At 40.0% G+C, this 26532-nt stretch overlaps 1 protein-coding gene across 10 annotated transcripts; it reads left to right on the top strand.

Annotated features, from left to right (window-relative positions):
* The first annotated feature begins 354 nt into the window (after positions 1-354).
* MAPK9 (mitogen-activated protein kinase 9) lies at positions 355-25825 on the top strand. 10 transcript variants are annotated; one of them, XM_065734808.1, is made up of 12 exons: positions 355-440; positions 3753-3927; positions 7270-7399; positions 8503-8561; positions 9133-9271; positions 10770-10935; positions 12228-12299; positions 15919-16101; positions 17086-17210; positions 17696-17766; positions 18225-18296; positions 18942-20410. In XM_065734808.1, the coding sequence occupies exons 2-12, from the start codon at positions 3806-3808 to the stop codon at positions 19087-19089; spliced, it is 1287 nt and encodes a 428-aa protein (XP_065590880.1). In that variant the 5' UTR covers positions 355-440; positions 3753-3805; the 3' UTR covers positions 19090-20410. The 10 variants fall into 10 exon arrangements, 8 of the variants coding, with proteins under 8 accessions (XP_065590880.1, XP_065590879.1, XP_065590883.1 ...); XR_010622102.1 differs by lacking the exon at positions 355-440 and adding an exon at positions 25465-25825 and having other exon boundaries at positions 3177-3927; positions 18942-19151; XM_065734807.1 differs by lacking the exon at positions 355-440 and having other exon boundaries at positions 3177-3927.
* The last annotated feature ends 707 nt before the right edge of the window (positions 25826-26532 follow it).

The raw sequence follows: 26532 nt of genomic DNA on the forward strand, positions 1-26532 counted from the left end.
TAAAGAGAATTACAGGTGTATTTTAATAAAGTCTCCTTGTTGTCTGTGCGAGAGAGGCCGCTGCTGTGCGCCGACGTCAGAAGTGTGGTGACAAGCTGACGTGCGGTGATGACATCACGGCCGAGGGCGGAGAGCGCACCCTCATTGGCTCAACCTCCCCGCTCCCACTGCGGTCCTTCCCCGCTGCCCTGCCTTATATAGCCCCAGCGCTGTCCCGCCTCCTGGCCGCCATTGGCTGAGCGTCGCGGTACGGGCTCGCGATTGGTCCGGGCGGCCGCCCGTCAGCGCGCGCAGGCCTGGCGCGGCCTGCGCGGAGCACCGGGAGGCCATTGTGGCTGGGGCGGCCCTGCGCGCCGGAGGAGGTGGAGGCGGCGGAGGTGGCAGCGCGGCTCGCGAGCGCCGCGCCCCGTCCCGCTGGAGCTTGACCGAGTGAACAGACGGTGAGGGAGGGCCGCGAGGAGGGCGTTGCGGGCGGCCGAGCCGGAGCTCCCCGAGCTGAGCCGAGTCCCCCCCCCCGGCCCTGCGCTCTCAGGAGTTCCCGGCTCTTCCCGCGGGCCCCGCCCGCCGAGGCGCAGCCGGGGCCGGGCGGTGTTTCCCCGCGTGTCGCTGCCCCGGGCCCGACCCCCCGGAGCGGGGGAGGAGGCGGCGTGCCCGAGCTGGGGGCCCCTTCCTTCTTCTCGGCCCTGTCGTGCCCCTCGCCCTTCCCGTGCCGCACTGCTACCCGTGCCGCACTGCTACCCCTGCCCGGCCGCGCCCGGTGCCCGGCGGGGCGGGCGGGGAAGCCGAGCTGTGCCCGGCGGCGACAGACATCACACGAGTGAAGGAATTCCGTGAGCGCTGCACGGCTGCTTCGTGATTTCACCGCGGAGTAATTGCACGGCGCGTAACACGTTTGAAGTTTTTCCCCTCCGTTTCCCGGCCGAGGTGCGCCCACCCGGCGTTTGCTTTCAGCGTTCGTTTAGCAGCTGAATGGCACCGGGGCTGGTGGCTGTCGGTGCTGCTTAAAGGCAGGGGTGCTTCTGAGAGAGCTGAGCGGATAAAACCAGCATCGGGTACTTTGCAGAGTACGTTTGTGGAGGGGGATATTCCGTGCGGTTTCCTTGTCTTTTCACACGTCCGTGTGTGTGTGCCCCGTGCGTGCTTTCTGTCTGCAGTGCAAGTTAGCCTGACGTTCAGTTTCTTGATGTTCATTGTGATAACGTTTGTGTATCCAAAACAGCGCAGGGAACGTTCCCAGCTGTTCCAACCTGTTTGCTTCAGAAGCTTTTGACGTGGAAAATATCCAGAGAATGGATCTGGTTAATAATAAGTTGCCATTTTAATAGGTGCCTTTTGCAGAGGTGTCTGGTGCGGTATGTACATACAGTGCATTGCTTTCAACCCCTGAATATTTCTCTACTGCAGTTCTGTATGACAGATAATATATTTATTGGAGGTGGGTTTGATGCATCTGTTTTCCTATTTTGGTTATTTTACCTTACGTGAGCTGAGGCTGAAAACCACTTCTGTGAGTGCTTCTGATCCCTCTGCATAGAGTAAAATCAGCTTTCTGATTTTTAATTTTTCCAGCATGTTACTAAAACAAACACACAAACCTGTGCTTAAGTTATCTGCATCTCGTGCATGCTCAAAAATAGAAAACTATCTCGAAACGCTGTGATTGAGGAGAGTGCCCTTATCATTGCTCAGAACTATGCTGACCAGCCCACGAATGAATGACTTCCACATTTGGCAATGCAGCTAGGAAGCCATCAATGAAAATGTCTATTTCTCAAGTGGAAGTAATGCCAGCTTCCAAAAGATGCCTGTATGGGAGGTGTGTGGGATATGTCAAGTACCTGCGAGGGGGAGTGATGAATCAAACCAGCTCAGGTAGTAGAGTAACAGCTCAGGTTTAAGAAACTTACCTATAGGATGTACTTATCCCTCTTGAGCAGTGGGCAGCATCCTTATTCAAGGGGTTTAGCCCAGGCAGAAGCTGGGGCTGGGGAGAGGTGGGTGCTCAGTGCACTGAACTCCAGGGATATCTGAATACATAGAGCTTGTGTGTTGTACTTTACAAATCCCTCTTTGTGTCTCATCTAAAGAGTTTATCCTGGTCTTCTAACTGTTTTCAAGTGATGACTTTGTACAGACCAGATTTCTAAAAGTGGGGTTTCTTTGGTTCAGGATCACTTCCTTTTCCCTCTGCTTCTTTTCTCTATTACAGAACAGCAGTGATCTTCTTTAACCCATGAAGGAATACCAGCATAGATCCCACCTAACTAACAAGTCTAAGTTGATTTCCAGCATAATCAATGGCTACACTTTTTTTCCCCTCTCTAAGCCCTTTTCAGCAAGAGAATGAAAAGAAAGAAGAAGAAATTTCAACCTTCCAGGGTGTGCTTCTGGGTTGCTGTTGAGGCTCTTCTGCTTTGCATGGGCTCACCAACGTTCTGTAGACTGGTGAAGAGGGAGGGAATAACTGCTCTTCAGCTACAGATGATGCAGTACAGCCGGGTGGTTAGGCTGGCTGCTTATAGGGGAGGTGATCTGCTTTCATTTCCTGTTTCAAGGAACTCTTGGCTGTGCAGTTTGGTCTGGGCTGTAATGACACGATCTATCATGATGCGTGTGAAATTAAAAATTGGAGAATTTCTCAGAGCCCTCTTTGGTTATCACTGAGGTAATTGTCTGGTAAGGCTTGGAGGGGAGGTGGATGCCCAGGAAAGAGAGGTCTGTAGCATCTTGGAATTGAAGAGGTGTAGTCCACTACCTTGTTCTCAGATTAATTGCCTACATCTAATTCATTGCAGACTGACAACATCCAGTGAGGGAGAGCCTGTAACTTCCTTAGGGTATCTTCTGTATCACTACACCACTTCTCGCTTTACAAAATGGACTTTGTTTCTCTTTCTTCCCTTTCCTTCACGTCTTCCAAAAAGTCTAACCAAAATCTTTGTGGCTCATTGCTAATCACCACATCCATTGTGCTTGTGCATTATTTCATTCCTCCTTTTCTCTGTCTTTAGTGCAGTTCCTTCTCTCTGTTTGCAGTAACGCAGTTAACAAGATGTCTTTTCCTCCTAGGCCTTGCTCCTTACTGCCCTCTGGACTCGGTCTTTCTGGAAGTCCAGTTGCAGCTTTGAGGGGAAGGCAGATGAGAACTGTCTGGGAGGGGCGAACTGCAATGTGACTGCCTGGATGGGATTGCTGTTTGCCTGCAGTTTGCTTTTCCCTTCATTAAAGGGGATTGTTAACATGCACACAAAACAGTCCTCAAGCACTGTAATGCATTTGGGATAAGACTTACTGTTGTAGCATGGCCAGGTCTTACAAACTTCAGTACCAACTCTTAATCCTCGTGGGACTTGAACTGTTAGCATAGGATGTCATTGTGTATTTCAGACAGGAGAGTGGGAGGTGATAGCAGTAACTCAAAGTTACAGAAGTTCTGAGTCCTGAAGTCTCCTTCCAGGAGGAGAGAGTTGTTGCCTGAGGGCATTGTTTGTTTTCACAGTTGTTTACTTACCTGCTTTTTGTTTTAGTGATTAGAATGGAAATGTTTGCTTACAGCTGGGAAAGGTATGACTATTTGTTGTTTGATCTGCTGGGCTTTTTCATTAGCAGTAGTTGTAAGTGAAGCTGAAATAATGCTTATTTAATAGTATGCTATTGAAAAATTCATGTGTTAAAATATGCATAATCTATTTTCCGTCTTCTCTGCCTTGAATTACTCAAATTGAACATCTGTTTTCTTTTTTTTCTTTAAGATCTTGAAGCCTGTACCAGGTCCTTGAGAGAGAAAACTACATGACACTACACCATGAGTGACAGTAAATGCGATAGTCAGTTTTACAGTGTTCAAGTTGCAGATTCAACATTCACTGTACTAAAACGTTATCAGCAATTGAAGCCCATAGGATCAGGGGCACAGGGCATTGTTTGGTGAGTAATAAATACTTGGTTTAAGCATGAAAATGCATAAATGCATAACAAAATTTGAATGTTCCTGATAAGGGTGCCAGAATGTCAAATGTTTATCAAAATCACTGTGTGCTTCATCTCTTGCTACGGGGTTATGGTGGACTAAATAGTTACTAAAATACATGCCTAATGTAGTTCATGTGTGAAAACTAGCTTTGGTTTTGATTTTAGGGGAAAAATATTTGGATAACAGCATAAATGAAGAGGATCAACAGATTCCTTTCTCATTAACCACTTTATTTTTGTTTTAGTTCTCACCTTCCCCATGTAGTTATGGTATTACAGTGTATGACAGTGAGATGGTGAGAGATTTTGGGTTTTTCTGATTTCTTCATCATAACCCTTTTCTTGCCCCTGTGAGGGGTTGGGCTGGCCATCTTTTCCTTGCTGTGTCACCTCAGCTGTGTCCAGCCTCCACGGGCCCAGGATAGTCTGATCCTGAACCTTAGTCTCTTGTATGGTACCACACCTCTGGGCCAGCTAAAGGTAAACACTTCCAAATGGTTTTTAGACTGCAGCAATCCATCCTGCACCACTTACTGCCAGCCCTTGTTTTCTTGGGCAAAACTTACTTGGTAACAGCAGCAATTCTTATTGATGAGGTTTTACAGTTCCATACACGAGGGAGCAAGCAGATATACTTAGGAACTCTGTAGTATCAGACTCAATCAGAAACGCAGGGTGAGTTGTTCATGCTTGAAATCCAGTCTGCAGTGTCTGTTGGCCTATAAATTCTGCAGAATAAGTGTGATGACTCACACTGTGAGCAACCCTTTATACAGCACCTGCCCATGACTTGATGGCTTTTTTTAAAACCTTAAAAATGTTTTATACTTAGGAAAAAAGTGCAAAGAGTTGGTAAATCAGTGAAATGAGAACACCATACTTGGTTCTTCTTCAATGGGTTGAGTGAGGAGTGGGTAGGTATACTAGATCTTGGTATTAGCATTTGGGTAAGTGTTAGTATAGTGCCAACACAACATGTTCTGGGTATAAATATTCTTAGTGCTATGCTGGTTCTAGATTGCACGCAAGAATTTAGGGTGTTTGTAATTGCTTCTCCTTTCATTGGAGGTAGTGCATTTCTAAATGATAATGACTTAAACTAGGCGTTGTTTCAGAACAGTTGGAGTAGTGTTAAGGTCAACATCTTGGGTGGAGGAAGGGATGATCTGATTTATGGACTTGTTTTGAGAAAACTTGATTTTTGGAACAACAGGGTGAAGCATTGCATAAATTCTCTTCATGTGAAACATCTGAAAGCTATGTCCAAGTTGAAGAAGGTGCAAAATCTAAATTTCTCTGTAAAAGTCCCTAAAATACAAAGGGGAAATATGCAAAATACAGGGGCACATCATGTAGAAATCTCACCATAGGATGAGTGCTATCCTGTCATTTTTGGCTAGGAAAATGTCAGCATCATTTGTGTGTTGCGTAAATGAAATACAAAATGAGAACTGTAGGAAATGAAAAAGGAACTTGGTTGTTTTATATAGAGTTTATTTCTGTATTTTTTATACTGAGTGTGCTTCTGTACATGACTTTGCACACTTCTTGAGTTCTGATGTGCTCAAAACCTTAGAATCTATTTGCAAACGAGTAAGCACTTGCACAAAATGATTTTCTTGAAATAATTCTCGTTTTAGACTTGATATCAGTTTTTCCTTTCTTGCCCTGGATTTCCTATGTTTAATTAGTCCATCTGATTTTTCTGCCCCAAGGAATTTCTTTTATTCTTCAAGATAGCAAAACTGTGATCTAGCAAGCTCGTGTGAGTTTGGGTTGTTGATAGCTTCCCTGCAGTTGCCCTTGAAGAAACAGGAGTTTGTTGCTGTTTGCAAACTCATGTTTAGGCAGCAGGGAAAGAGTGAGAGAACTGGTGAGGCAGGAATGCACAGCAGGAGCACATTGCAGTGCAAAGCCAAAGCCTTTTGCCTGCAGAACAAAAGCAAGTACAGGTGAAGTTGTTTGTATGTGCTGGGATGGAGTCTTGACACATACCTGGTTTCTCAGATTGTAAAGGGGTATCTTCCCCTGTCTGTCCCACTGCTGCAGTGGTCTTTCTGCTCATGACTGGCTTGAACAGCTGTTTAATTTGGACCCTGTTGATTAGTGGTTGTTTACTAATTCTTGGGTGCTGTTAAAGCCATTAATATACATAAAATTGTACACAAAATGTCTTCTGTGTGAAATACTGGAAACATCAGAGCTCTCGCTTTTCATATCTGGGAGGAAAACAGTTTCTGTCTGGTTCCCGTTTTGTTTTGGATAGTTAAATAAAAAGCTTTAAATATGAGAGTGATCCTGTCACTGAGTAGTAACTTGCATGTGTCACAGAACTGAGTCAGAATGAAACCTAGCAAGCCTTTAATGAAAAAGGTGAAGTGATTCAAATTTGGCATTGAACCGTGCCTCCCAGAAAACAGCATCTCATAGGTGAGCCCTGCCAAATTCCTTCCAGTAGGGAAGGCAGTGATCTGATGTTGGTAAACTTCATAGAATTTGAGTACTGGTGCCAGAGATGAACTGCACTTCTTGTAAGAGTGCTGTAATATGGTGGGCCTTTACACCTGGTGCTGTATGTGTCCTGATGAGATGGGGAAGAAGCTAACAAAGTGGCAGCTTTGGAAAAGACCTGAGTCAACAAGACAAGAACAACTGAAAAATACTCCCAAATGAATGGTCATTTTAAATTTTAAGCTGTCGCATTGCTCCCTACAATCTGTAAATCTTCCTCATTGATTTTTGTTTGTGCTGAAACTGGACAATGAATTTTCTGTGAAGCACTAAAATTGCTTTGAGTTGTAAACTATCCATGTGGATGAGAGCACTGACGCCTGCAGGACAGTTCAGATGCTGTGACTATTCTTCAGGAAAGATAAACTTGTACTGCAAATGTTAAGTGACTGTCAGTCAGCAAGAGTGTCCAGAAACGTTCCCAAGTGTGCAGACTAAGCTGGAAATACAGACAGCTGAAATACTGCTTGAAAACGTGCTTAATGTATTTTTAGATCTCCCAATTTTGAATCAAAGTCTCGAGTCATCAGATTCTGTCTTATTTGGGGGAGGGGAGGAGGGCACAGAAGGCTTTTCATAATAATGTTAGTGGCTTCTGTTCAGCCTACCTTTGTTTTCTAAGGAATATTTTGATTCTCTTTTAATGTTTCTTTTCTAAATGTAAAAGCTTAGTCGATATTTATTTTCTCAAATCTTGATTTCTCTCTGTGTTCCCATCTCCCTTCTTCCCTCACCCCTCCCCCAAGCAGACTTCAACTTAAGCTGTTTGTCTCTGACAACTTGCAGTGCTGCGTTCGATACAGTCCTTGGAATAAACGTTGCTGTAAAGAAGTTGAGTCGTCCTTTTCAGAATCAAACCCACGCAAAAAGAGCGTACAGAGAGCTTGTTCTTTTAAAATGTGTCAATCACAAAAATGTAAGTCTGCCTTTGTATTTCCCTCTCTCATATCTAAAAAGCTAAAGGTTTGCTTTCTTGCAAATCTTTAACCGAAGTAGTGGAAAAAATGGTGAGAGAGAACAGTGGAATTTGCAGTGGGTTATACAGTTGTTTGTCACATGTGGTTCAGCTCTTGGGTGAGCTGCTGGGAGGATGAAGTGCCAAGAGCAGGAGGCTTTTGTCGCAGTGTCAGCTTGGGTTTACCATCAGTGTAGACTTTGAAGATGGTTTTGCTGTGGTGAATTTGCCTTTTTATCTCTGACTGCAGCAGAGCCTGCTTGGCGCTGCGTTTGGTTGTGGGTTTGGCTCTTCTAGCTGCTCTGTAGTTGTATTTTCTGAGTTTATGCAAGATTTTTATTGCATATAATGTTTATGTGGTGGGTGTAGCTGTGCAGCTTAAAAACTTATTGATAAGCAAAAGTGAAACACGCACATACTATACATACATACAAGATCACTGAACCTGTTCAGGTACTAAGCCTTCATGTCAGTACTTGCATGTGTAAGTACAAGAATACAGGGATCACAGTTTGTTACACTGCAGTGTCAACATAAGCTATAAACAGTGCTGATGGTGAAAGTTTTGTACTTGGGTGTTAGAATTCCTCAAGTCGAGTAATCTTCTAGGACTGCTGAAATAAGCTTCTGGTGAAGTCCAGAAGGAAATGATTAAGTATGGCAGTACAGTAATGGTAGCAGTTCTTTTAGAAATAGCATTTAACAAGGTAAATTGAATGAGATGGCATGGGGCACCTCCACACTCGTTGGACAGTCTCAATATGCAATTTAAAATAAGAGGTTATTGTTTGTGTATGGAAAAAAGGGATACATTTCAGATTCTGAAGAGGGACATGACTGTCACGTAACTAGGAAAACAAATCTGTGCTCTGTCTTAGTCCCTTCAGTACATGTGATGCTGTTTTCAACTGTATTTGAAACAGCAGTCCTTCAGTGTGAGTTAAGTGTAACCAAGTAATATTAAATTGTGCATAGTATCAGTGTGCATTTTGTTTTCAATAATAATTTCTGTAATATTTGGATTTTTACTTGAATTAAAGCTGAAGCTTCTTTTTTCTTTATAGATAATTAGTTTATTAAATGTATTTACACCACAGAAGTCACTAGAAGAATTTCAGGATGTGTAAGTACTGGATTTTTGTTTCAGTTTTTCCTGAGAAGTAATAATCTAGCAGTGTAGCTTCACTATCTCACAGACTTTATGCTTTGGAAGTAGAGGATAACTGAAGTCTAATTTGAAACTTTAGTTTAGTTTAGTTTAGTTTTTAGTCTTTCTTGATGCTTCTGAAATAAATCAGGAGATAAAGTTGTTTTGCTACAAACACCAAATGGAAGTGGGAAATTTTGTTTATCCCTGTATGAAACTTTGCTGGTAGCATGTGCATCTGCTTTGTGTGCGTTGTCTTCAGGTTAATAACTCAGTCTGGACAGCCAGATAGTATGTAGGTGGTGTTTTTTTTGTCTTCTTGCTATACTAATCATATCTCTACCACAGTGTCTTTGGCCTCAATTTAGAACTCAGTATATCCATATTTTATGCCAGATAGGTCAATCAAGCTAGATAGAACTCATGGTGATTTAATTTTGGGGTATTCATACATTCCAGTGCATGATCCTAATTTTGAAATTGTGGTAATGCATGATTTTTTTTTCCTTAAAATCATAAGCTTTCGTAATATTTTTTTACGTTTCAGATATTTGGTTATGGAGCTGATGGATGCCAACTTGTGCCAAGTAATTCATATGGAATTGGATCATGAAAGAATGTCTTATCTCCTTTATCAGATGCTGTGTGGTATCAAACATCTCCACTCAGCTGGTATCATCCACAGAGTAGGTAGTATTAGATCATTACTGATATTCTTTATGAACGTGGATGTCTCATGCACCCTGGGGGGGTTGGCAGGGAATTGCTGTTTCATACATTCATATTCTTTCATTTGTATTATTAATAAGCCTGGAGATTTTCTGATTTGAAGACTAATGTGCTGTTGACAGGTCTTAAAACAGATCAGTTCTGTGCATTTAACTGACGCTGAACTGATTAACTCATAAAACATGAGCAACTGTGTACCTTCCAAATTACTAAAGAATGAGTATTTCAAATTTAATATTTAACTTTTCTAAGTTATATCAGTGAATGGTTGTTCAGAACTTTAAATTCCTGAGCGTACTTCATGCAACTCTGGTTCTGGTTTCATGCAGCTGCTCCTTGTATTTCCTATGACCAGTCAGTCTGCTTGACAGTCGTGCTTGTTTTTGTTCCTTTTTCCCTATTTCCTGCACAGACCCTTTAAATCTCCTCTGCCTGGTAGTTGAAAAATTCAGTCAGCTTCTAGTCTCATGTGCTTTTTCTTCTTCATGTTCAATCCAAAAGCATAATTGGGAATTGGTGTAAATTGCAATTTTCTTTACCTTTCTGAAAATAGCTACCACTGTGTATAGTTAACATGTGTAAGAGACAGAAGGGGAGGGCTGGAGCCCCAGCTGGGCTCCACCTGACTTGTTGGCTGTGATTTGGAGCTAAAGGGGTGACAAAATGTTTGCTGAGAAATCTGAATCCATTGGAGCAAACGGAGCAGTTGGACAGAAGCAATCCTGGTTGAGTATGGAAATGGGCCTTTGGAGGAGCCAAACTAACCAGACTGTGAATAGCTGAACAAAGGCAGGAAGTTTATTTAAATAGGCTAAAGTGAATTGTGTTGGGTTAGTCTGGGTGCAAACCAAGAAGACCTGTCAGGACCCTGAGTGGAAACTCTGGATTAGATGAGAGACTGGATTTTGGAAAGAAGCCAGGCTAGGAAAGGGACAGAACTTGGATAGCTCAAAGGAATATATCTAGGGATGACTTAAAAAGAGTCTGTGACTAAACAGAGCTTGAAATAATGTATGTGACACCAACCTCTGTTATTAATAGATGAATATTGAAATCTGATATGCTTCACATGGCCCAGCATTATAACAAGATGAGATAACAAATTTCACTGCCAACTACTGTAAATAATTATTCAGTTATTTCAAGAGAAAAGTCTGAGCAGACAATTAGAAATTGCAGGCAAGCTGATTCAATACCAGACTGCAGAAAAGTGTTGCTTTCCTATTTGCATGTCCCTGCCTCTCTTAAGATAAGGAAGTTCTGCACCTGAAAGCATAGTTCCTGTGGTTGAAACTATGTCAAATACTTCAGCAGAGTCAAAATCTAGTCTATAATTCAAATTCTTGTGAATGTAAATGAATGTAAAGCTGCTAATGTGAGGTGACCTTAATGACTTCAGAGGGGGCATGTATTCAGTATGTTGATCCTTCCTTAACTGCACTAATTTCTTGTTAGGATTTGAAGCCCAGCAACATAGTAGTAAAATCAGATTGTACACTCAAAATCCTTGATTTTGGACTGGCAAGAACAGCGTGTACTAATTTTATGATGACTCCATATGTAGTAACACGATATTACAGAGCACCAGAGGTTATCCTTGGAATGGGATACAAAGAGAATGGTAAGTTACTGGAGTAATGCTTTAAATTGTCTGTCTAAAGCATATGTGTCTCTGAACATAACAGCTTTAAAAGGCTGGGATAGAGCTAATTTCCCTCTGCCATGTCTATTTTTAATTCTAGTCACGTTACTGGAGATTATTAAAACATGGAAATAAAATGTACAATAAGTATTTTGTGGAGAATAAGAGTTTTCTGCTGTATGCACATCTCCATTTAGCATATACTATTCCTGCTGCCCTGCTGTCTTACCTTTTCCTCTGTTGTCCTGTTGCCATTTTCTTTATCCTGCCAATTTATGAGAAAACTAAGCTGCATGATGTTTTAGAAAACCAACTAACCAATGATCAGTGTGTAAATAATAAACCCTTTTACCATTGTGATTTTTACTGTGAAGCATATTTTAAGTCTGTCCCCTTTGTGTATGTGATGACTTCATTAAAAATCTATTTCAGATTCTCCAATAAACCATGCCTTTTCTTCTCCTAAATCTGTATAAATAGCACTTAAAGAGGCTGGGTGTTGTACTATATATATACTGGGTTTAATATATTGAACATTCAGCCAACAAAACGACTGTCAAGGAAACTGTCCTTGACCTGCATTACTGTTTTACTTGCTGATATTTACTAGCTGTGAAGTAACTTGCTGCCTCCCCTGGTCTTCTAACCTAGTACATCTTTTCACTTTTTCACTGGGGCTTGGTGATGTCTTGCTGTTTATAACTTTAGCTCTGTGATACAAGGGACTCGCAGGACCTTTCTGAGCCTCTGAAAAATTTACATGGATGCACATGGCACTTGCACTACTGCAAGTGCTCACGTGGATGAGTACATCTCTGGAGGCAGTTCTGGATGGGACAAAAGTACTTACCTGCACGATTATAAATAAACAGTGTGAAGTTACAAATAAATAATTGTCATATTTAAATAAAACCTCTTTAATCTCTTGTCCTTGTTACACCTAACACATGATAGTGGATATCTGGTCTGTTGGGTGCATTATGGCAGAAATGGTCCTCCATAAAGTCCTGTTCCCAGGAAGAGATTGTATCCTTCTTCACGGTCGTTTCAGAAATGTAAACACTGATTATATTTTTACAAAATACTGAAAAGAAAATGTAGCAACAGTTGAATTAGTTGGTGTTGAAATGATTGAAAATTCATGTTAGCAGTTTGGTTTTCCACATCGTTGTGTTTTATTGTAGGTGCTAGATGTCTTCATTTTGTTTGTTTGTTTTCCTCGCTTTTGTTCATGATACTTCATAATTTGATCATTTCATTTTTACTTTCAGTTGATATCTGGTCAGTTGGTTGCATCATGGGAGAATTGGTGAAAGGTTGTGTGATATTCCAAGGCACTGATCGTATCCTTCCCTAGTCATCCCTCAACCCTTTTCCACTTCCAACAGAAACATACTTTGATCTGTATAAGAGCATAAACTGTTTTCAGTAATGTTTTAGTAGATCTACTGTTATCTATGAAATTAGTGTCATTGACCAAATTGTTGAGCTTCCTATTTCATTTTCTTAGCAGACTATATTTATTGTAATCTGTACTGAATGAATCCATAAGAGCTTCAGCTTTTCTATCTTTAATAGAATGCTGGTAGGTTAAAGAAAAAAAGAGAGCATTACATATTTTTTTCTTACTGTTGTTCTTAGTAGATAAATATAATAAGCAGAAATCTACAGTTAGCTTTTATTGTGCATGGGTTTTGCTTCCTGTTTGGTTGAACTTGTTTTTGAACGTACGAGTTTCTTGAGTTTCAGTCAGATTTTTTTTTTCTCACTCATTAGGATGCTGCTGTCCAGCAAGTGCTAATTGCAAGCACGCTGCATGAAGTCTCTTTTTCTTACTATTATTATTTAATATAAAAACAATTTTTTGAATTTTTGTTATCATTTTATGAAAACTTTATTTTGGATTTACTTTTTCTATAAGATTGTCATTCTTTCCCCTTCCCCTCCAGGATTTTTGTCCCAAGTTTGTCTTCACAGAACTTTAGTTTGTTATGTGATAGAATTTGTGGGAGCTCTTCTATATTGGAAACAAACATTTTTATGCCCTCGTGCCCTTAGACTTGGGAAGTCTCAGTAGCATATTACTGGGTCAGAGAGAAGCCTTTGCACTGTGCAAGGTGAATAAAAATGCTTATTTAATCAAATCCACATTCTTCAAATAGTTTTATGTGTTTAAAAGTATTTCCCTAGAAAAAGAAGTTGAAACAGTGGACTCATTATCAAATTCCAGTTAAAGGAAACTTGGTTTTAAACCAGTGTAATCCTTTCTATAAAAAATAGTCTTGCGTGGCAGTAGTGTTCCAGGGCTAGCTATTCCAAATTGATCTTGAAATAAATAGAAGGTGGAAGGCACAATTAAACCACGACTGCCCATGAGGGCTGTGAGCCACAAGAAGCAAAGGACTTTGTATTAATATGTTGTATAGTATTTCTGCTTGTCAGCAAGTAAAAGCTGGGTCCACCACTTAGAATACCAAGTGTATGTTCCTATAATCTTTTCATAGATAGCTATATATGTTGCAGAGGAGTATTTTAAATTTAAAGTTTCATGACACTAATCTTCAGCAGTTGATCGCTTATCAGTTAGTAGCATAAATTATTATTAAATAAGTCTCTTTTCTACCTTTCTTCCTTTCTATATTGTTTTACCTTTTAAAGCCTTCAGACCAACCTAACACAATTCTTCATATTTGTTATGTGTCCTTCACCTGCATGTCAGCATGGGCTGTTTTGGTTTATCCATGAAAAAAGAAGGAAATTTTGTCTGTATTTGTTGAATATTCAGTTACCATTTGTGGGTTGCTGAAGCTCCACCAGTCCATACTTCAAAGAGATCTTGGCATGTCCTAGTGTTTCAGAACTTAGAGCAGGGAACCAAGCTCAATGCCTTGTCTAACAGTGTGTTCATGGCTGTCTTCAGGAGAACCTGCTTTCTGATCCAGTAGTTTGTATGTTGCTGTATGGTCAGTAGGGATTTCTTGGAGAGTTTCAGCAGAGCCCTACATGGGCTGTGTATGGGAACTGTTGAATCACGCCCTGAACCACTGATTGATCACCTGAGGCAAGCACTAAGTCAACTGCAGGAGCACAGGTGAAGGCAGCTCACATGTGTGAAGGGGTGGAGTCTGGCTCCACCTCTCCCAGACCCCATTTAAGGGCTGACCACCACTGGGGAAAGCTCTCTTGTTGGAGATCCCATCCCTGTGGAGTTATTGTTGAGCCTCGGCCACCTGCAAAAGGTGAGCCTTTCTTTATTTACCAGTTGTCTGTTTACCACCCAGGTAAGCCAAGCAAAATATACCATCCACCTCATTATTTTCTGCGAATACTATTCGTTTGGGTTATTCACCCTATATGCTGAGATGTTCCACGTTATTGGGGTGGAGGATGGGCTGAACCTGTTCCTGGCTGTAGCCTGAGCTGAGAGGTTGGCAGCTGCTGTTGCACTGGAGATGAAAAATGTAGAAAAAACATGCTGTGTAGATACTGGAGATGAAGTAATGGAAAGCCTAGTGGCACCAGAGAATGTTTTCAGCGCTCTTGTATGCAGGAGGTGAAGGAAACCATCTGACTGATGGAAAAAGCATGAGAGCATAGCCATGATTTCTTGGGAAAAGTCATGCTTTATTATTAATTGATTATAATAAGGGCTCTGTTTTCAACATTTTCTCTTGGAGTCTCACAAAGCAGACAGACACACTGCTATGGGCTAAACTGTTCTGGGTTACTTGTGACCTCTAGGTCTTTAGTTGAACAGAAAGGGTAATTCTGTCAGCGGACTGCAAGTTTATTCACAGGGACACTGCGTGCTTTGCATCCTCATTAAGTTTTGCTCCAGTTGGGTTTCTGGTAACAAACACAGTTTATTTCATATTCCAACCTGTGTTGGGGAAAACATCTTTTCAGGTTTTTTTCCCCATGTTTTTATTTCAGAAGAGTAGGTCTCCCACCCCCAAACCACCAGAGAATGCCTCTGAATTTGGCTGCGTGGTAAACTAAGCTGCTGTCACTCAAATAATGGGCATTTTCTTGAATATGGATTGGTGGAGTTCTCGCACAAATTACTTATCCAACAAGGAACAAAATTTCCTGGTGTGTCAAATCTTGCGTTGTATGTGCTCTATCTCAGCATGAGAGTCAATAATACTGACTTCTTGATGCTTAATTCTGTGTTTCCATTGGAATGTATTGACTAAGCAGATACCATTTTCAGTCTTCGCATCAGAAGTCCAAAGTTTTAGTGGGAAGTGTAGTTCTGGATGTATTTTTGGCATGCTAACAAAAGTAGGTGTTTCTTAAACTTTAGTGTTTTTTAAATATAATTTGAAGTGCAGTACATATGTCCTGTTAAGAAATTGATATGCAAATCAGTAGTTTGAAGTGATAGTCTGAGTTTAGGTATGTTTGCAAGGTTTGTAGTTAGGTTGCTAGAATTCCTATCATCAGAAAAAGTGTTGATTTGAGTAAACTTACTTGTACAGTATCAACAGTACTGATGCAGTATGTAGAAGATGTACTACGTATTATGTATTCTTTTATGCATTTTTCCCTACCATCCAAAATCTTGCAGGTGGTAGAGTTAGGTGTACATCAGACGATTCACCAGCAGCCTTTCTTTTCGGCCCCCACAGCTGTTTCATTATGGGCATAATTACAAAATGAAGTTTCTTTTCAATTCTTCAAAAGTAGTGTTTTCAGCCTGGCTGATAGATTGCCAGAACATACTTAAGCCTAATAAGATGTGCTGCATTTCCAGCCTGTCCTTATCTTAGTAGGCTGAAATTTTACATGTTTGCCAGCATAGCTTTTCACATGGCAGTTCTAGAATGTTACTGTTGTTAGAATGAAGTTCTTGTCTTATTATTAGTGCTAGTTTTCAGCTTTTCAGATTTCTGCAAGTGATATTTTTGTGTAGTGCAGACTTCCAATTCCGCAGCTGATTTTCCTAAAGATGTGGTGCAGATATTGATCAATGGAATAAAGTTATTGAACAGCTAGGAACGCCCTCAGCAGAATTCATGAAGAAACTACAGCCTACAGTGAGGAATTATGTAGAAAACAGGCCAAAATATCCTGGTATTAAATTTGAAGAGCTCTTTCCCGACTGGATATTTCCATCAGAATCTGACCGTGACAAGTTAAAAAGTAAGACAGAGGGTTTTTTTCTTTTTCTGTAAGTGATTTAAAATGTTTGCAATACATTTAATAAAAAAAATTAAAAACCAGCAAACCATGCAACCAGCAACTAACACGAAACATCTGTATTGCAATAGATGTTGACAGAAGTTCCACAAATGCTGATTTTTTCATTTATGACAGGTTCTGATTTTTTAATACTAGTTAAGAAGTATGCAGATATTTCACTGTTCTGTTTAATTCACTTCATTCTAACGAGTTGAGTAATGCTTGTGGCTGAAATGTTCCTGAAAGTAATAGCTCATTGAAGTTATTTGTATATTTTTCTGGTTCATGTGTGAATGTAATTCATGTCAGCTGTACCTGGGCTTCAGATAAATGACCAAAAAGTTGAAAAAAAAATCTGTTCTATACACACAAGCCTTTACACAAAATGGGCCATGCCAAGTTGTTTTATTATACTGCATTTGTAGTTGAGACAAAAGAAGAAATGTCAGTCAAATGCCACTGTGACAAGTAGCCATTTACTGTGCGTTTTAAACTGGGGCTTATGCGCAGTAGTTGATGACAAACTCTGACCTATGCAGCAGCACAAGTGCTCAAAATTGAGATTGGCTTGTGCCAGCTGCAGGGTTTATGTTTTGGATTACAGTAAAATAACATTGACATTAGAGGATTGTGACCTCCTTTTGAAAGAAATCTGCAGCAGTGTCGGAGAGCTGCCATGCCCGTGCCTGTCCTGGCAGTGCAGCCCAACACTGCTGGGTATTTAGTGAGAGTGGAGCTCTAGTGCTACCCTGCTGATTTAAAAACAGTGCTCACTGAGACCTGTTTAACTCCAGAGGATTAAAAGTTAAGTATTCACATGTCACCGACAAATGGAACTTGTTGAAAGGAAGAGAAGCTTAAGAGATCTGTTTGTGTATGCTTTGTCAGTTGTTTAAAATCTACAGTTCTTTTATGTATATGTTCTTTTTCATTTTTACTTTCTAGCCAGTCAAGCTAGAGATTTATTATCAAAAATGCTTGTAGTAGATCCAGACAAGAGAATTTCCGTAGATGAAGCCTTACGTCATCCCTATATTACTGTCTGGTATGATCCAGCTGAAGCAGAAGCTGTAAGTTTGCATTTAAAAATTAATGTTAAGATATCCGTTCAATGATAAAGGAATGACTTTAGTTTGGGTCCAAGTGCATGCTTTGAACTCATTTTTTGGTTAGTGAGAGGTGCACTGATGTAAAGCATTCAGGTTAACGTTAGAGATGGAACCAGCTGAAGAGCTGAAGTGGAATTGATACAGTTTTGATAGCGATAATTGATAGCTCCCTTTGTGGGAAGCATTGCCTCACAGGGCAGAAATCTGCATTTTGGGAAGTGGGCTTCAGCTGAGGCCCTGCCACACCTTACAGAAACTAGTTTTTAGTTGTTGCTTTTAAACAGCAATTGAGTAGGAGGTAGAACCTAAATTCTGGAGATGTAAAATGAATGTAAATTGGAGTTCTAGGGACTGCCAGAGGAAGGTAACAGTTGGCTAAGAAAGTAATCATTATTAGTTTTGCCTGCAGTGTGATAGATAACATATAGACTTACTTTTCTTTGTAGCCTCCTCCTCAAATTTATGATGCACAACTGGAAGAGAGAGAACATGCAATTGAAGAATGGAAAGGTAAAAAGTGAGCATGACCAGTTAATTTGCTGTGATAACTTGTACTGTGAGCTGTGTGTTAATCTTGTGCGTGTGCTGTGTTGTGCAACTGGAACTCACTCTTCAAAATATGCAGCACTGCTTGCAGTGATATGAAAATACATTGATAAAGGAAAAATGTTCTGCTTTGTATAAATGTGTGTACGTGTGCTCTGCTGTAGTAAACCCTTTCCTCTAGGAGAATTGAGGGTGAGACATCCTGCTTGTACTGTTCCATAGAGAACTAAAACAAAATAATGGATCTTGGTTACATTTAAATGGTATTGTATTCAGGTGCTGTGTCCTAAATCTAGTTCTGACTCTAAGTACAGTGGTCCTGACTGACTGTAACTATTGTACCTTTATGCATTTGTAAATATGTTAAGATCACAAAGGATTTATATACTCTTTTTTCCATCTCTTCTCTTATTCCTCCTACCTCATAAGAATTAATATACAAAGAAGTAATGGATTGGGAAGAAAGAAGCAAGAATGGTGTGGTAAAAGATCAGCCCTCAGGTTAGTCATTGTTTCAGTAGTTCTTCTATAACATTATGCTGCATAGAGTGATCTGTTGGACTAAAGGAAGGAAAACAATCCTACTTAATTCAGGTAGGCAAAAGTTCTGTTGTTATGGACTAAGTTTCTGGTTAGCCTTTGGAGATCCATGGGCAGTAATTTTTCATCATTATGAAATGAGTTGTATGAAAACAAGTCTGAAGTCCAGGATATCCAACACATGGGACTTTCTTCTCCTCAGAATGCTCAGTCATCAGCTGAAAGAATTGATGCTGTGTTACATCAGCTGTCGCACAGATGTATTTTATGCTGAATGCTTATTTGCTTATTCTTGGCTTTGTGTACCTTTCATGCACATTTAAACATTTTCTGGAGCTTTTTATTTTAAGACCGTAATAGTATGAGGTATTTTTGCCTGCTGTTGAGTCTTTGAAGATTGTTGCTGTTCTCTTGGTTCAGTAATTGGAATGTTGTGCTGCAAGTTTTAACTCTTAGGGGACTTATTTCTTGCATTTCTACTGTTTAATGATTTGTCTATTTTCTAAGAGTTTGTCTGAGGAAAACGATGTGCTCAGAGCCCGTGTGTGGTTATTTGTGCTTGCAATATTGTCTTGCCTCAGATTTTATTATGTTTGGTTTACTTAGCACAGATGCAGCAGTGAATAGCAACACCAGTCCTTCCCAGTCATCATCTATCAATGACATTTCATCCATGTCAACAGAGCAAACATTGGCTTCAGATACAGACAGCAGCCTCGATGCCTTGACAGGACCCCTTGAAGGATGCCGATGATCAGCCAGGATTGCAGACTTAATTTTGGAAAAGAACTTGCTTCCATTGGGCCTGAATTGCTTGTAAGTTAATGGAACAAAGTAGAGAAACTCCATGTTCTGCATGTTCTGCTAAAGTAATGCCTGTTTTTATGTTTACTCAGTTGTTATGAAACTGCCTGCTTAATGTTGTAGAATGAAAGCAAATCTTTGTCTAAGGAACAAAAGAAAAAATAGGTTTAGACACTATTACAGACTTTTCTTTGTTTCAGCCTATTTCAGGTGAGCAGTTATAATAGACTTCTAGCCAATAACCTCTCTTGAGTGAGTTCATGCATCTTCAGTCCTAACTGGCAGGCTTTTGTGAAATCAATGGTTGTTTACATTTTAGTACAGTATTGCTCATTTGTAGGGTTTTTTTTGAATGTACAGTGTCTATGAAGTTTGTTTTAACGTGTGACTATGGCAGTTTGCATTATTTAATGACTGGAGTGTTGTGTGTAAGTGATAACTCGCATGTTGAACGCTCTCAGTACTGTGTTTTAGGGGCAGTTACTTTTCCATATAGCACTTTTTTGAGCCCTATCTATCTTTGCTTCCCAATGGTTCTGTCTTCTTGTAGAAGAGAAAAACACATTCAGAGAGTATAGCCATACTGTCATATTTCACGAGTGACTATCTGACTCTTTTCTAATTCATTAAACGTGGATGGAGGATACAGTGGCTTAGTTCAAACTTAAGGAAGGATGGGTGACTTTCTGTGAAGCTGTGCCTGTTCAAAGGAGGGGAGGGTGCTCAACTCTTTTGTATTTTTTTAGCTCTTGATACTGATCCTTTAACTAAAACAGAAAAGGAAATTACGTATGTGGTGCTCTTCATTCAGTGACAGGTGAATTGGAGAGACTTGCAGTCTAAGTGCCCTGAAAAAGAACTGCATAAATGTTTTCCATTTTTTTAATGGGTCCATTCTATCTAGTGAGTAATCAAAAATTAAAAATATAGTAGCTTTGAGTAATTTGTCAATTATTTACTGAACTTAGCTCTAGTTCCAAATTAAGAAACACTCTCTATTTTTACTGGGAGAGGAAAACGTAATATATATATAATACATGCATTTTCTAATTACAGTGTCAGAGGAGGGATTGTTTCTGTTTCAACACAGGCTTCTCGATGCAGTTTTCAGGACTGTATAACACAAACACCACCTGCACAATCTGTTACGTTCTTAGAAAACGTCTGTGATAGAGCAGGGCTTGAGTTACCAGGTACTGCACACCTGTGAATTTGTGCAGTCCCTTCAGAGCAGTACACAGCTGTGTGAAGTTCTGCTAAAGGATTGTGTGTGAGTGAGATAAAACTGTGTGACTGTAACAGATGTGCAAGTTGAGGTAAAACACCACTTTCTTAAAGGCACTGTATTCAGCTGATGGTCCAGATACTGCTGACTTGAATATATACAGAGGACTTACAAAATGTGCTGGCGTAGCTAGCTGCTGCATTACTGAGATGTCTAATAGACTCTTGTAGGAGAAAACTGACCCTTGTTTCTGACCTTAAGATTTGAAAACAGCAACTTTTTCTAATGCAAACATTGCTTTTTTTTGTTATAAATTGTACCCATATGGTTTTAATGAGCTTTATTTGGTGTAGTAAAAATATTGAGGTTTTTCTGCCCCATAATGTAACAGCATTGCATTAAATTTTTCTTTTAACTTCAGAATGTTCATCTGGAATTACGATTATTTTTTCCAAAAGAAATCTGAGTCGTAGGTTTAAAACCAGTTTCTTTGGATACTGATGATATATATGAAATATTTTTAGTGCATTTTTGTCACTGACAAAGTATCTAAAATACCTATTACTGTATAGCAGTACAGTACAGGTTGCTGTTCTTTTGTATTTTTTTAATCATTGTTATATGTGTAAGTTAAAATTATTAAAGGTGCCTATTCAAAATTGCCATTAGTGATTTCAGACTAGCTGTGGTTTTTTACCCTTTCTCTTTAGCCCATCAAAAGCTGCAACCACTGTGGAATGAAACTAAAAACGAGCAAACAAAAACAACAGGGAAACTAACAGTTGAATTTCAGAAGTTAGCTGTGCTTTACTGGTTGTCTCTGGTCATATTTTCCAAAGTTATCAGTGACATAATGGTGTTAAGCCAGCAGTCCTTTATTAAAGGGGTGGCTGCTTTCCTGACGATGGAAGTTTTGCATTCTCTTTAAAAATAGCATCCTGTGAGCTGTCTCATGTTGGTCGTCCACAGTTTCTGCCTGCCTTTTTTTTAGAGGGCTGCCCAAAGTCTCTGAAGAATGGTAGAACACAGCATTTTATACATTTCATGTTATTCTTGATAAAAAGCTTGTTTAAACCTTTGTACGAACACGAGGGACAAAGATCTCCAGCAGCTTATTCTATCTGCTGCTCCAACAAGTGCAGAACAAACCTGTCCCATTTACCTGCATGGTAACTGTCTGGGTCTTTTCCTGCTTTACACCAGAGCCTTCTGTGGAAGTTACTGCTGTGCATTTCAATATTCTTGATTCACTGTGGCAGTAATCTTCTGGACTTTGTTTCATGATTTATTTTTATCTTTTTCATCTGAAGTTGCACTGTACTAGATGCATCCTTTTAACCTTTACTGTTCCAGAAGGTTGAATGCAACGAATGTTTTTCATGTGGTTCAGATACCAGGTGGCCTCCAGGTCTCTTCCAACCCAATTTACTCTGTGATTTGAGTAGTTTTTGTAATGCTTTTGGGTTTTGAACACAGAACTGCCCTATCTGCATGATGTGAGCTGACATCTGACCTTCTCCTGGTATTTATGATTATCTCTCATGTAGTCTTTGAACAAAATAAGCCCTGACACTGAGCTTCCTTGTAAATCTGACAGTAGGAAAAGCTGTTCCATACCTCATGTTTATAATTGCTCCTTGCTGTTGCGTTCGTTGAAGCTTCTAAACTCTACCATAACATTGTTGCCTATGGAGCATGAGATGAAAGTATGAATACTGTGGATTTTGATTCTGGTACAAATGGAAACAAACTGCTAAGAACCCAAATAAGCATCCAGCTCTCAGAGAAGGCAGATGAGCAGATTATGTCCAGCAAAACACGTGCAGAACAGATGCATGCTGATGTTCTCACGCTTTTCCAGTGTGCACATAGAGGCTGTACAGCACTGCATGCAGATTTTACACATGGTTGTATTCCTGACTGCAGGTTAGGTTCGGTGCCACGTCTCTGTAGTGGTTGTGGATGCTGTGAGATCCCATCACTGGTGGAAAACAAAATGCACGTGTAACTTCACAGGGGTTTGAAAGTGTAGAGAGTTTGGCGTGCAATATAATCACTTTTATTCCTAATACTAAAATCATGTATGTAAAGTGATGCAAATGACTTTTTTTTGCACTTTGGCATTTATAAATATTTATGTGTATTTAAAGATTAAGAATGTGTGTATACGTATGCATATATATAGTAGAAACCTGCTCAGTTTTGTAAACACAAATGTTACTTTTCTGTATGAGAGACTTTGTTTTGCGTTAACACTACTGCAGTGAACATAAGCAATTTATGAAATACACCGAAAAATAAGTGGTGGTCAACATTGATGCAATCAGTAATCTTAACTGCTCACCTGAAGAGAAAAAAAATAGAGAATCTGTGGCTATTAATCAGATTCTTTACCAGAAACCTTGATAGATGTATGAACACTGAGTAGCTGACTGGCATTGCAGAAATGGAGTATGTTTTTAAGGTTTATCTGTGCTCATATCATTTTTCCTCAAAAAACAAACCCAAACCTTTAGAAGGAGAACCCTGGCATTGTGAAACCTGTAAGCTTTGAGGATATGGTATGATATGACAAGTTTTGTTTATCTTAACTGAAAATGACAAAAAACACAAGGATCAAATGTTAAAACAAAGGCTCTGTCTGCACAGAGCATACACAACAAGTGAGTCTGGCTGGAACCAGTGTTTGCAAACAGTTTCTGGGCCCTTGTGGTGTTTCCTGCAAGGGTTTGCCTTGTCAAAATAGTGAAAATGAAACCCAACCTAAACTTATAATTAATGAATTCATGGGTAATTTCAAACCTGTTGAGGACCCAGAGAGCATTTGTCTTTAAGTCCTAACAGAGTATATAGATGTTTATTCAAAATTAAGTGGGGGTGGGGGGGGAGGAAATAGGAATACCATATGTTCTGTTTTTCCTTCCTAAAGGAAGGACCTCAAATGCTAAATTGCAGTGCTGGATTGGTTTCTACTTGCCTTAAAATTACAGTTTTACAACTGAAGTAAGATTTAGGCATTCAGAATAAAACTGAGCCTCCAAGAGGGGAATGTGCTGCTTTGGGCAGCAGTGCAGTCCCCTCGTTCAGTGTGTGCTGGAGTTGAGCTGTTGAGGTGCAGACCAATCTTTCAGGAGCACAGTGCTGGATCTGAACACAGGCTCACTCTTGTGTGGAGTGTTTCATTTAAATTGTGACTCTTGAAATGCAAGCACTAGAGTGCAGGGGGGAAATGCTAACAGCCTTTGCATGTTCCACGTATGTCACATGGATTCTATCAGGGCTTGATGCTAAACTTAGTGATGCTGTATGCTGGGAGCCAAATTCTTTCCTGGGATGGGTGCTGTGTAATGCCTGCTCAAAACTGGTTTTGATCCGGGGATACCTACACCCAGATGTAGAATTTGGGCTGAAGTTCCTGTAGGTGAATCTAGTAACTTTGCTTTGCCACAGTGTCTTCGATGTCTTATTTTTTTAAATGTGCTCAAAGTATGACAGGAAAAAAAAAGTATTCTGGCTTATTCTTTTACATATATCTTAAATTGTCTAATCATGTGAGTAATAGTGATGTTCTTATAGAGCTTATTGCACAACTTACCAAATCACTTCTAATTTTGCACACTGCGTGCTGAAAATGTCTGGAGCTAAACTGATGTTTGATGTTAGCCATCTTTTCCCGTATTAGTGTTGGAGGAAAGCAAAGAGATCATCATTTCTGCTTGTTTAATAAAAGGACTATTTTTGTAGCTAGAATTTCAGTTGTTGGCTTTCAATCCCACATCCTTGTTTGGTGGGTGGAGATTTACCAAGGTCCTCTATTTCAAAAAATATATGTAGAACAAGTCCAGTATAAAATTAAGATAATAAAATAGTCTTCTGTTGTTTGTTACTGAAAATATGGCAGGTTATATTGGTCTGAGTATTCAAAAGAAGGTAGAGCATATACAAGTTACTGTTTGAGTTTGTTCTCCTTGAAGCTGCTGCTTATTTCTTGGAAAGGTGCTTGCAGTTTTGCACAACCAAAATCAGCTTTGTTAATTGTTGGGTTTTGAAGCACTTTAGGGTACTTCCAAATAAAACCAGTGCATGGTGTCGGAAGGAATGACATAAATATTTGCTATATTTAAATTTGGATGCAGTAGATTTGATCAGCATTTTTCCTTTGAGTTTGAACCTGTTCTCAGAGATGTCGTATTTGAGATTTTTTTTTTTTTGATGGGCTAAAATTCATCATAGAGTAAGAGATCATTTGAGAAACACCTCTCTATGTAGTTGCATGTAGGGTGACTTCAGCAGCACCATGACTACCTAGGCATCTGTTGTATGAACAATGGCAAAGTCTTTATTACAGCTGTATGGAAAGCTCAGCTAGCTATGGGCACGAGGATTTTTTTCTTAAAACAAAAATCTTCTATCACCCTTTGGCTCTTAATCCTAATCCAGATGTGTGTACAGTAACATCTGCTTACACTGGGACTCTGCTGTAATAGATGCTCTGTAGACACTGTAAGGGGACAGAGTGCCCAGAGCAGAGCTCTGGCAGCCTGACATCCACGGTGTGCTCGCTCAGATGCGTGCCCGTGGGTGTGTGTTCCCCGTGCTGCCTCTGCACTTCATAGTTTCTAGGATAACAAAAGCAGAGGAGAAAGCAGTCAGGTAAGAACCACGTTTTATGTCTGCTACCTGAAACAGTAGTCCTCTCTGTTAGTGAGAACAGAGCCGGTTAGTACCCATAATACCTTGCTGTTATTTTGTCTGCTGATGGGGAGTAACTTTTTGAAGAGCTGTGTGTGCCACTAGCTTTTCTATGAATTCAGATGCTTACATTGGTGCTAATTTTTTAAAAGAAAAAATGTAACAGATGGCTAGCAGTGTATTTGTCTGTTTTTGATACCTATATTTTCTTAGATGTTGGCAAATTGAACTTTATAAGGTGACTAATGTGCATTTTCAGCTTCATTGGGTTTCCAAATTTTCCTAAAGTGTTTAAAATCCCATGGTTACTGCTTCTTGGGAGCGACTGTTTCAGGTGTTTTGTACACTGATAAAATGAATGTGATTAGAAATGATAGCAACACATAACTGCAATCCTGTTGTTTTAAGTTCCAGGGCACACTGGGTCCCACAGGTGGTTCCGGGAGCATTGTGTCATCCAGAAACCTAAATCAGGGCAAATGAGATCCTGTGTGCAGGTACCCAGTACTGCAAAGCCTTCTCGGGTCATTAAGATAATGCAGAGAGATTAGATATATTATTGTTTTCATCTATTTTAAAGAGAAATGGAACAAATGGAAATAAATGGACTGGTTTGGTATAAATTCAGATGTTAATTCCAGAGAATGTATTCCATGGTTTGCTCCAGAACACGTGCTATTAAAGGGAATGGTTGGCTCCTTGAGTGATTTGTTAGGAGATCTGACATCACCTATGATTTAACCCCCCCCAAAATGCTCTGTCTGTCCCCTTTGGGCCATCTTTGCTGCCCCTTTCCCAAACATCACGGAGTAGCATCAAGCCCTGCCACTTGTCACAGTGTTCTGATTTTATGGCCTTAATATTAGTTACGATACGGTATCTTATTGCAGAAGAAAGATGTACTTTGAAGTGTGATTACATAAACACGTGGCCTCTTCTGCCTATGAAATTAGGCTTTGATTGTCGTGTCTCGTTCTCGTGCAATAGGAACATGTTCCCTTCAATGCAGTGACTTTTGTCTGCTGGACTTTGAGTTCAGGATGATGGGAGATATTTTTGTTGTATGGGCAGCAGTCATGCTTCCTTGTTTCTTTCTTCTTTTGGATTGATTTTTTTTTTTTAAGGGAACTAGAATTTCATGAAGAAAGCTGCCAATAACTAGTTCTGAAGTGCTAGTTAAAGCCTTGTTCTGAAGCTTTTTTTCTCCAAAAGTTGTACCGTAAAACAGTACTAAAGCCACTGTAAAATTACAAATAAATATGTATACTCAAGCAATTTGAGCTGTCTGTTTTATTTACTGTAGCTGTTCTGTTTCTCCTGTTTCTTGTGTTGAAGTGGGATGTTCTAGCTAACCGAGAGAATGTGTTCTTAGTTATCTTAAAACATAATGTTTCATTTACCACTTCAGTTTTCATTTCACCAAAAAAGACTGAGTATGACAAACAGATGAGTAACAGCTTTCCAGGGCTGTGGGAG

Source organism: Cyrtonyx montezumae, unplaced genomic scaffold (genome assembly GCF_038088225.1).
Source record: "Cyrtonyx montezumae isolate F1298 unplaced genomic scaffold, pur_monq_1.0 scaffold_18, whole genome shotgun sequence".
Lineage (NCBI taxonomy): Eukaryota > Metazoa > Chordata > Aves > Galliformes > Odontophoridae > Cyrtonyx > Cyrtonyx montezumae.

Bases quoted from the DNA above. Each gene is read 5' to 3' on its own strand.
- MAPK9 (XM_065734808.1), top strand. From the start codon at position 3,806: ATGAGTGACAGTAAATGCGATAGTCAGTTTTACAGTGTTCAAGTTGCA. The intron at 8,562-9,132 runs GTAAGTACTGGA...TTTACGTTTCAG, and splicing joins CTAGAAGAATTTCAGGATGT to ATATTTGGTTATGGAGCTGA. The intron at 17,767-18,224 runs GTGAGCATGACC...CTACCTCATAAG, and splicing joins GAAGAATGGAAAGGTAAAAA to AATTAATATACAAAGAAGTA.